General features: G+C 35.9%; 1 protein-coding gene across 1 annotated transcript; it reads right to left on the reverse strand.

Moving 5' to 3' along the window:
* Nucleotides 1–3630: 3630 nt before the first annotated feature.
* Nucleotides 3631–6144, reverse strand: LOC122276269 (protein SRG1-like). The gene is made up of 4 exons (XM_043085860.1): nucleotides 5805–6144; nucleotides 5002–5255; nucleotides 4324–4648; nucleotides 3631–4072 (listed from the first exon to the last, which is right to left on the reverse strand). The coding sequence occupies exons 1-4, from the start codon at nucleotides 6051–6053 to the stop codon at nucleotides 3830–3832; spliced, it is 1071 nt and encodes a 356-aa protein (XP_042941794.1). The 5' UTR covers nucleotides 6054–6144; the 3' UTR covers nucleotides 3631–3829.
* Between the last annotated feature and the right edge of the window lie 6081 nt (nucleotides 6145–12225).

Raw genomic sequence — 12225 nt, forward strand, 5'->3', positions numbered from 1 at the left:
TTTCCTTCCCTTCTCGTCTCGAATCCCTTCGCAGCGATCATTGCCCCTTCCCACTTGAAAGTCCGAACAGTTTTGGTAAAGGAAGAGGTGAGAAGATCCTTAACAGAACAACAACCCATCCCACAATGGTTAAACCCCTATAGTCCATGTAAATGAGAACAATGGTCAAAGCTCCACCTTCAAAAGCTGGGATTGTGGACTTCAACTAGTCAAGGAATAGAACCGGATACAGAGCATTATCAATAACCCCACTTAGCCATTTCATCCAACCTTGTTGAAACCCCAGTAAGGACCCAATGCAGCTGAAACCCAAACCACATAACCACCATTTTCAGGGAACATGGTACCCATCTCCGCAGTTGGTAATGCTTCAGGAATACTCCATATGAAAGGAAAGATGAAGAACTCGAAAAGCGCTAGAAGAAGACCGGCAGCACCAACAACATCCTCGACCCCAAAACGACCCGTCTTATCCCTTTCTGCAATACAATGCAGAATTATACAGTTATATTTTTTGCTCTCGTGTACACGAAATCGTGTGCAATTTAAAGAGCTTGACTGAACTAAGAAAAGATCCACATACAAAGCCTCATGATTTCTCACATTTTCTCAACATTTTTGCACATTTTCTCACAATTTCTCAGTAACCAAACAAATTTTAATAGGCAACCTCAGATATTCTTCAATCGATGGAAGTCGACTGTATTTTTCACACAGAGTAGAGAGAGACGGGAGGAGGCCGATGGTGGGGCAAGGAGGAGAGGCACAAAACTTTTACGTTGCTCAATACAAACTTTTGATTTGCTTTGAAATTTTCAGAAATCTTCAGCCGTGAAATTTTGATCACCTGCATGTTCATCTATTCTCAATGTAGCTGAAATCTCACGTGGCATGTGTTTAATTGCTGGTGTAAATCAAAGTTTGACACCCGACCGGCTCAAAGTGCGACTTTTCTCTTTTACACCTAGCAATAAAACAGCAACATGTGGTGGACTTATTGAAGTTACGGTAGGTGCACATTCATTCTCTCCTCTCTCTTTTTCCTTCTCCTTTCTCTCTTTCCTCTTCCCCCAGAAGCTCTCTCTCGAACCCAGTTTCTCATCAGCATCTCTCGACATGATAAATTAGAGTTGCAATTGTTGAATCTAAGGGTTGGTGAAAAGAAGAAAACAAAAATCAAACTCAAGATGTTTTCTCAGCAACCAAATAGAAATAGATCCCACATTTTTTCACCATCCAAACAGCAATACATTTTCTTAGCATCCAAACAAAAATATATTTTTCTCAACATTCAAACATAAATTTGATTATAATTTAGATCTGGTTATGGTCTAGAAAACTCAAATAGCATTTTCCATTAAAAAGTTAAAATTAAGAAAGAGAACACAAATTACAAACAACATTAAATTCAGACTTGTAAATGCAAAAATAGAACCAGAAAGAAGAAAAAAATTGGATAAAAGAAAAGAAAAAAAGGGAGAAGCAAACCACAATAATCTAAAGATGATTTCCTCCATAGTCACATAAAAAGTACAGCTTCTCCTTTCAAAGGGGAAGAGAGAGAGAGAGAGAGAGAGAGAATTCAAAAAGAAATAGAAAAAGTGGTCTTTAAAGAGCAGAAATCTCTGCCTGTAGTTCGGTGGTGTCTTTCTCACTTTTTCCTCTCAACCTTTTCGGCAATATCCTATCAATCAAGACCGTCCTTAATCATATTCTATTCTTTAGTGAGAGAGAGTATTTTAGTGAAAGAGAGAGCAGAGAGATCAATGAGGGTTGGGGGAAGCGAGAGAGAGGGCAGGGGTAAGGGGGAAAAGATCAAACAGATGTTTAAAAAAAAAAAAAATTACTCACCCGTATGCGAGTACATATTGTAATTTGTTGTATCTCTTAAGTGGTAACTTGTGATTTGCTGGTGTAAAACGAAGACAAACACCTGACCGGCGTGGAGGCTCTATCTAGAAACGCAAATGCTGGAAGAGTAGAATAATTCTAGTGAGCAATAGGGTTGACTAGAAATTTAAAAATCCGACTCCGACCCTGACTTCGTTCTTGCTTCGCTGAGTTGGAGTCGAAGTTGAAGTTTTTTTTTCAAGAAAATTCGAAGTCGGAGTTGGAGTCGAAGGTGGAGGTGAATCAACTCCACCTCCGACTCCAACTCCGATCTGCTCCAACTCTGACTTCGATGCTTGGCTCCGACTCCTACTCTGCTCCAACTTCACTTCGATATTATACATATTTAATAAAAATATATGTATTTTTCTATATATTAATTATATAAATATAATAACATGTAATAATAATGTATAAATACTAAAATGCATAATAACATGTAACACCAATGGATAAACACTAATATATAAATAATAAATTTATAATAACATGTAATACTAATGTATAATAACTAAAGTATTGATTATGGAGATTTTATATAACTATATCTTATATAGTTAGTTAAACTCAATAACATATATACTAGCATGAGTTAATTATTATTATAAAAATATCTATATTCTTCATACATTAATCACATATATTTTATATAACTATAACTTATATAGTGAGTTAAATACCAGTATGAACAAATGTACCTAAAATAATGCACTTTTACTATAATAATATGTAATACTAATGTACCTAATATACTATGTAGTAGTAATATATAGACTATAATAATCAATCTATGATTCTATAATAACTTGTTAGAATGAAATTCGTTGCAATTTGTATTGGTTCTTTTATTGTAAGTTGTAACTTGTTGATGAAATTAGAACTTGATGGATGGTGAGCCATGAGTTGGTTGGATAATTTGGGAGGATAGATGATGATGGGTAATTAGTTTGTAATTTTGGTTATGTATTTTTAATTTGTAATTTTGTATAAATGATTTTAATTTGTAATTTTGGTTATGTATTTTTAATATGTGTATCATAGTTGAAAAAATTCTTGTTGCAAGTTTGAATTTTGTTTTATTTTATAGTGTTCAAGATTTTAATGTGTGTATCAAGTTCTAAGGATCTAAGGATGAATGATCATTGTGTGAATGATTTTTTTTTTACAAATTTGGTTAAATAAATTAGAAATTATATTTAAAAAAAAAATGACGTGGAAGCCCAAATCCAATTAGAGTCCAAAATTGTAAAATTAAAATATCAAATAGATTAAGGAAAAAAGTCTAATAAAATAGCCTAACTCCGACAAGTCGGAGTCAGATTCGGAGGACGACAATACTGACTCTGAAAAGTCGATGCTTAGCCCTAGTGAGCAAACACCAAGGATGGAAATCATGTATCCACCAAGGAATCCTACGACGAAAACTCTCGAATATTTGTTTATATTTTAGTATTGTGTTTATTTATTTATTTATTTTTATTTTAAAAAAATATATAAAAAATACTTTAAAAATTTTAAAAAAAATATTTGCACTGAGAAATCCTGGATTTCTTGATGGCCCTGGCAGCTTCGTTGTCAAAATTGAGCAATGCATGGGATAATTCCTCCAAACAAATCCTTCGGTTGAACGTGCAATGTCAATAGTTTCTGTTTTGACGGAAATGATAAGATTTAAATCGATCACTTTAACTGATTTGATTTTAGGCCAAAAAAAAAAAAAAAAAAAAAAAAGATTGTGACTTAGAAATTATGGAGGGCATAGATCAAATATTTACGACTGTAGAATTACAAATTTATGTTGGTCCCACTTTGGCAAAATAAAGTAATTAATAATATAGCATGAACATTTCGTTTATTTTAAATCTGGCTCGAGTATATATACTAAAGAGTCAAACGTATGCTCTTCATGATCAAGAGCATTCATTTTTGGCCACATTTCTTAGATCCTCATAGCATCAAGGTATGACTTCCCGTCGAGTTTGCGTGACAAATGACCCTTCAAGTAATCTACAAATCCTATTCTTTTGAACAATGCCGGTGAGTCTGCATTCACAAGGCTTGACGCCGGACCAAATTCTCCTTCCAGCTTTGGGCTTAAAAATGTGCCTATCGACAGCCTCTCCTTTTCTGAGTTTACAGTCGCACGATGCTCGATGCTACGGTAGATCCCATTCGTCACAATCTGCCAAACCATTCATGCATGGGCAAATTAACCAACGACCGAAAACTAGAATCAAACATTTTTTTACCGTAAGAAAGATATGGATACACTAGTACCTGATGAATTTTATTGTAATATTTAATAGACAATTTTTACAGATAACATTCTACGATATGGGATTCATATATTTTGTTAGTCTCTTTTCGAATCATAAGAAACGTTTGTTTGTAATGTAAAAGAACTTAAGGGTAATACAAGTCTCCCAGATTTACCTCCAAAATGTCTCCAATGTTGACTATAAAAGCATTAGGAAGGGGTTTGACAGGGATCCACATTCCATCTTTTCTAACCTGGAGACCTTCCATTTCATTGACTTGGAGGAGGATTGTCAGGCCTACAGCATCGGAGTGAGCGTCTAAGCCAATGGCAAGCTCTGGTTGTGGACATGGAGGATAGTAGTTCATCCTCATTGACTGCATCCCTTCTTCAAATATGCACCTCATTTCACTACTTTCCATTCTCAGAGCTTTTGCCATTTGATCTAGGATTTTCATGGCAAGATCTTTCATCTCTGTTGAGTAAGCTTCTAAGTCATCCCTGCAATTGGATTCCATAATGATGAAAAATATTGGTATTTTAACTTTTGTATAACTATAATTATGGGTCTTACAAAACTCTTTCTAACAATAAAATTAAATAGACATAAATATTTAAAATTTTTTACGCAATTGTTCGATAAAATAATATTATCGTTTGAATTCGTTTGATTTTTTTTTTTTTTACCCTTGAAGTGGTTGAATTAAAAATAAAGATTTATTAAAAATTGTGTAAAAGTGATAAATTACATGAGATTGTGTCATTTTTTTCAAAAAAAGTGAGCGTACCCTAAGTCCCTAAAAAGGCAAATAGAATTTCTATGCAAGCATGTGAGTGAAAAACAGAGATGGGACCTGAGTGGTAGGGGAAGGCGAGGCAACAAGTGGGGCTTCCTCAAATAGGTGGGAAGGGTGATAATGCCGAACATGTCACTCCAGTCCAGCTTTTGCTCCTCCGAAAGAACAAAGGTCTGTCCAAATCCCTCAACCTCTCCGTCTCCTTCACCTTGCCAATACTTCTTTTTCTCTTCCATTTCCATATTAAATAGTTCTTGAACGCCAGATTTCACTTTCTCCAATAATGAACTGCTCACCCCATGATTTATCAACTGCAAAAACATTGAGACTCATCATTTAAAAGTGAGATTTTTTATATGAGTTCTACATTCATGAATTTTTTATAATTATTATTATTTTTTTAAAATTAATTAAGCAGAAAAATTGGTTCACACATGCATTCACCGTCGGCCCTCGGGCCCTACCCAGAAGGAAAGACAAATGGATGGAGGTCCCCGAGTTTGTCTCTCGCACCTAACTTTGCTTTGTTTCTCGGATCATTCGATGAAATTTTGCATTGAACAATTCAATGATTAAGAAAGATGCTCTAAAACATATATGACTACGGTTTGAAATCTCATTCATGCATCTGGTAATCTTATTCTTGTGTTTGATAATTTTTTTGACCGAATACTTGTGTTTGGATTCGTTTTTTCTTCAATCTTTTCAAACTCTGAATCCTTGGGGAGGTGTTTTCGAAGTCTTTCGTGATCGGGAGGTCATTTAATGGTTGAAAATAGTTATAGATCAGATGCTATAATTTCTTGTATTCTACAACTCTGTGTGTGTGTGTGAGAGAGAGAGAGAGAGAGAGAACTGACCTGGAAGAAACCCCATTCTTTGCTTGCGAAATCCAATTTCTGTAACTCAGAGTCCATAAACTCTGGGGAAAATAGGAGATGCATGTCGATGACTGGGAGTTGGGGAAAAGCTGTGGAGTCGGATATGAAGGGAGGGTCTTGATCGGGCCGCAGATACCGTGGTGGGACAGTGCTTGCTGTGCTCTTTGCAAGCTCCTGAACACAGGGAACTGGGAGAGAGCTCCCAAACCTCATTTTCGCAGTTTCCATAGCTCTGAGATGGGAACTCCAAAGGCAAATGCGTACAGAGCTTGAATGAGTCTTGTCTGTTGACTCTGAGGAGGTATTTCTATTGGAGTGATGCTACAGGGTACCGAACATTTCACCCGATGTCCCGAACGGTGTATTTATTTATTTTTTCTTTTTTTAATGCATTTTTTAATCATTATAAACATTTTTAAAAAAATAAAATAACTATAATATTATTTAAAAGTACTTTCTTAATCACTAAATAAATAAAAATGATTCTGAATACTCATTCGTGTTTTCCTTTCTATTACCTTCGTGGCGGGCTTTTTTTGCTATTTGGCATAGGTTCCTTCTTTCCTCTTTGATAATCGCAAAAATGTTTTTTAGAGTTCAGTCTCCTTGGGTATTATCGAGCAAGTATTGGATTAGATTGGCTATTTTAATTTTTAAAATTTAAAAAATATATAATTTTTCAACTTTTAACTAATCACTCAACACTTAAAATTTATATTGAATTAGCCATTACATTCTCTATAATAATAAAATATTATTATTTTATTATTATTATTTATATTTCTTTAATTAATTTTTTAATACTTTTTTATTTTATTTTCATAATTTTCAATAACCTCCAACAATCATATTCATTTTTATTTTCACAATCCAACAATTTATAATATAATAATCTCATATATACATAGATAATGAAATCTCATATTATATAAATAAAAATCTCATATGTACCATCCATAAAAATTCCATATATATAATATAATAATATCAAATGTGGGATGAATGTGAGACAAGAAATAATAAAATACTAGTTTGAAGAAGTTATAGTTGTTTTTATATATGGAATGTGGGATGGATTTATTGTAGCTAATAGTTCATATAAAAAGTGTTTAGCTAATTCAATGTGGATTTAATTTCGTCAACATTATTTAAAATATGAAAAGTGCTGGCATATGACTAATCCAATGCCAATGCTCTTATTGCTCAATTTTCACAAGCTAGAAATTGGCATTACTTGTTGATCTCAAGCAAGGACTAAAACTAGATGTTTAGGCGGGCCAGTTTGGTTCTTTAACCCATCTCAACTTATTTCAACTCATTTTATCTAATTACTATAATTTTTTAAAATTTCAATACAAAATATAATAAACAATTCAACTTTTTCAAATCCTAAAATAATAATAATATTAAAAAAATAATATTTTATTTAATTTTCAACTTTCACCCTAACTCAACTCAACATCCAAACATAACCTTAATTCAAAGTTATATATTCAAGTATAACGTCACATTAGACTAGGTATCTATAAGCTAAAATGATAATATAATATTATTTTTTAATAATAATATTTTTAAATTCAAACTGTCCAGAGTCCACAATCCAAATACGAAACAAGTTCACAAATTAAATCCTAACTATACACCAACAGCCCCACAATTCAAATACAAAATAATATCTGAAATTAAATCCAAACTGTCTAGCCAATCGCCCACAATCCAAATACAAAACAAGTTTGGAGACCAATCCAAACCATACACCAACAACCCCACAAGCTAAATACAAAAAAAGGTATGAAATTAAATCCAAACTGTGACGCCCCCAAATCCCCACACAATGACACGGGGAAATCGAGACGTCCGGATGATGATGTCACGGGTCACCACCTTATTGACGTGCCAAGTGTGTGTAAAATCGACGAATGTGCACGAGAAATACGCAGCGAAAAGCAAAGCCAATAACTAAGTATCAGAATTTTTCTTAATTTAATACAAAGTTGTTCAAAACATACATAATAAAACATTACAAAACACAAATATAGTTTTAAACCAAATAACAAAACTTAAACTTTAACTTCAGCACCCCAGCAGAGCTGCATCCTCGGGCTCAGCCTCTTCCTTCTTATCCTCGATCTCTGCACCAAAATCTACGGTACTAAAAATGGTGCCGTAGGTAAGTAAAATCCAAACACCACCAGATAAAAACATATAAAACTCAAACAATATGCATGAAAGGATGCCAATGCACAAAACTCATAAAATCATATTTTTTCCACGCACGCCAAAAATCTCATTTGGCCCAAAAACATAACCTTTCCAAATATTACGCCAAAAGTCACATTTGGTCCATATCAAACTCAATCCGTTAACCAATTAATCCGTATGCACCATGACCTCCCCTATGGGTCATCCGCACACCCTGGCTCCAGTGCCATATCGCAGGTCACGACCACGCATGTGACACCTAAACGAGCGATGCCCAGTTCCGCGCCCCACGCGTTCGTAGCCAAGCATCCTCTAGCCCTTGCCAGCGAAGGGCCACGGAGTCGGTGCGTAGAGCGATGCTCGGTTCCGCACCCGGCGCGTTCGTAGCGAAGCATCTCCTAGCCCCCACTCCCGTCGTCGCCCAGCGACAATTCAGGGGACGTCACTCAGTTTATTACGCTCCCGAGTGACCAGAGGAGCTCCACCGGGATAATACCTCATCCTGGCTTGGGGTCATAATACACACGCACCCGAAAATCCACTTACGCCAATAAAATAGGATTTTCTCAAATTAAATAAAACGCACGTGCATGCACTATGTAAATGCAATTTCAATGCACAAAACGATCAACCAACCATAAATCAATAAATCAAGCAACTCCGTCCTCCATCCATCCGACCGCCGAACTCCTCGGACTCAGTCCGGAATCAGCCAACCATCAACAAATAATTATTGAATGAGCAAAATATATTTAAATCTAAAAGTAGAGTTTGAAAAATACTTACAGCGCTATATGGTATTTTTAGAAAGCTCGCGGTGTTGCAAACGGCGGAAGAAAAGTAACGTAACAGTGAAATTTCACTGTGGTCGTGGGTTGTAAAATACCCACTTTTGAACGGGGACAAACCAAAGCTCGGGATTGATAGGGAATGGTCTAAGAATGTTTATGAAGCTAAGGGAAACGATTTTTGGCCGTGGGTGGTGATGGAAATGGCGGTCGAAGGCCAAAAAGGGGCTGAACGGAGTTGAGCTCGTGGGAGCTGCTCCGGCAACAGATCGAGACCGAAAATGGGTGGTTTAGGTCGGCAAGAGATAGGGGAAGAAGCTATGAAGAGATGGTGGCCAAAGGTAGTGCGACGACGCCGAAATCGGTGAAAAATTGTATGGTTTGGAGGAGCTCGTGGTGGCTAACGGTGGCTCGGATGGAGGTGAAACTTGGTGGGGATGTTCACCGGTGAGAGGGGAAGAAAACTGGGTGGGTGGTATAGGCCACGCCGCAGGCGAGCGGCGGTTCTGGGCTGCAAAAGCAACTGGCGACAGGGGAGAAAAACAGGCAGGTGCCGTGACTTCCAGGGGCTTGTGGCGGCTAACGACTAGTCCGATGGCTCTGAAAATTGGTGGGGATGATCTCTGGTGGGAGGGGAAGAGAATGGTGGGGGTGGTGTACAACACAGCCGCCGGATGGTGGCGCACCGGGCCGTCAAAGGGGCGGCGACGAAATGGAAAGGAGAGCTGCTGTTGCGCACGGGGAGAGGGAAAACGGGAAGAAAAATAAGAAGAAAAAGAAAGAGAAGAAAGAAAAGAAGAAAAAGAAAAGGAAAAAGGGAAAAAGAAAAAGAAAGGAAAAGAAATGAGGTCTAATCCTCACCTCTGGAGTCCAACAACTGATCCAACGAAAATAAGTTTAAAAGTAATAAAACTAAGAAAATATTTTAAACACAACGTAAAGCTAAAATATAATAAATAACTAGTAAAAACAAACTATTTAATTTTAAATCCAAAGACAAGCTAAAATAAATTAAACAGCAATTTAAATTCAACAGCAATTAAAATCCAATTAAAATCTGATAATTTAAAATAAAGGAACTATTATATTAATTAAATTAAAATATTCCTTCAGTGAAAATACACGTAAAAACGGGGTGTCACATCCTCCCCCCTTAAAATAAATTTCTTCCTCAAAATTTGTGAGATCAATATCAGCACCAAGCAGGATACAATATGCAACTCAGAGTATACTTGAGAAAATCATACCATCAGCCATTTCCACACAAGTATGATTAAAGCTCTCTCCAATTATACTCCTAAAGCAATTCCATCATATTCATACTAGTCTCCCAGCGACGCATCAAGTCTAGAACTCCTAAAGCAGCCATGTAAACTGGAATCGCCATATCGTTAAGAACTTCAAAACCACACCCAAGAAAATTCTAAAAATGATTACTTCTTAGAATGAATTGTATTAACCTCAATCAACCTTCATGCTATATCATCGAAACTTTCATTGTATACTATATCTTGGTAACCTAATAGTCACTTCCAAAATAAACCATCAATAAACATAATTTGCCCAAACAAAATATTACTCTCCAATTACAAGCACCTTCTCGAAATTTTAAGTCATCACTAATTACTCAAAATCAGCACACCTAATTATCTCCAAAATATCACGCTTCCATGCGCACTCTGATAACTCGCCAAAAAGCAAAAAGACTATATCCTCATAAATTAACACCCTTGAGTACAAGCTAACTCTAACACCTGGAAGCAAGAAAATCCTTTACCACATTTTGTTAGAAAATAAAGTCTCCCAAAATCATGAACTATCACTCCTATTCCTCAATTATTTCTAGCTACCTTAATTAAATCAAAATTCCGCAACGACACCCATGATCATCAACAAAGAAGACGATATCAATCAATTGCAACCTTCCAAATTAAAAACAAGTATCATTATCTCAAAATACGCCAATCTCATCTAAGATAAAGAACATAGGGCTCGAATTCGTCCCGACCAACTAATAAAGCACCTATAACTCCTACCTAACAACTTACACTTTCAAGATCATCACCTAAATTCTGAATATCGTCTAATTTAGAGATAACTAAATTCACTACGAACTACGATTAAATTCACCATAACCTTAATGAACCCTTCTTGTAAACTCACTTACCTACTTCTATTCTCATAACCCTAATATTAGCACGACTATTTCCTTCAATTGCATACAAAATTAAATCTCAAGATAGGCCATGCTATTCAGACCTCCAATCCATCAAAACTATGGCACTACCCTCCTGACTCCTACTGCTTGTTACCTTACGTACCTGTTTAGGCTAATCACCGTTGATTCCTAAACTTCCACTTTCAAGATTTTATTATCCACTACACATGGCGACCCAACAATGTCTCTTCAAGTTAAATAAAATGTCTATAATTCTCTCAACTGGACACTCAAACTCCAAAGGAAAGTATAGCCTCAAAATTTAAATTCCTATGTGACCTCAAGTCACAATTAATTCTTGAAGATAGTCTCAACAATAAATGCCAACCATCACTCCAATTGGTAACCCACTTCAACTGTACACTTCGATCAACTCACTAAGAACTCGAAGTTAAAATCTATTGAATTTAATACTATCACATCTAATCCACTTCAGTACTCACCAAAGCCACTTCTCTCAAGCCAAAAAGAGACTAGGATTTGTACTCTCCGAAATCCATACACCCTCACCACCACTATAAATGGATCTCATGTACCCTTAGCTAAGATCAATAATCATTCTAACGTATAAGTGATCCATCACTTCCATTTCCAACATTCGTACCTTATCCTCAAAATAAACAAAATTTCATTTCCCAAAACCTGCACCATCTATTATCCTCAACTCGGTATGAATTAATCCTAAAACTTGTCACTATAACCTCGAGCTATAACAATTATTGCCAACCAACATTCCATTGAGTAACACGCTTCGACTGAACGCTCCAATCGATTCACCACTATCACGTGTCGATCTCATACGTCCTTAGCCGAAACCAATAGTCATTCCAACGTACAAGTAATCCATTACTACTATTTCCATCAGCTGGACTTATATCCGCAAATTAACATGAATCATTCCTATATCTGCTTAACTTATACCCTTAACATCAGCAAATAGTTATCGCTTAAAACTTTGTACTGAAAATGACCTTAAACCTGCTAATAATCCGTTCCTAAAAGTCTCTGGAACATAAGGTCTCAACTTCAATTGAATTCAATACCAACAATTAAACTATTGCTTTCAAAACCTCAATGGATCTATTTCTTCCGAACCGATAAAAAATCATTTCCTAAAATCGATTACTACAACCTCGAGTTAACAATAGTCATTTTCTGAACTAAGTCAATATCTACAATCCTCAAAGAAGTA

This window comes from Carya illinoinensis, chromosome 9 (genome assembly GCF_018687715.1).
Source record: "Carya illinoinensis cultivar Pawnee chromosome 9, C.illinoinensisPawnee_v1, whole genome shotgun sequence".
NCBI classification, from domain to species: domain Eukaryota; kingdom Viridiplantae; phylum Streptophyta; class Magnoliopsida; order Fagales; family Juglandaceae; genus Carya; species Carya illinoinensis.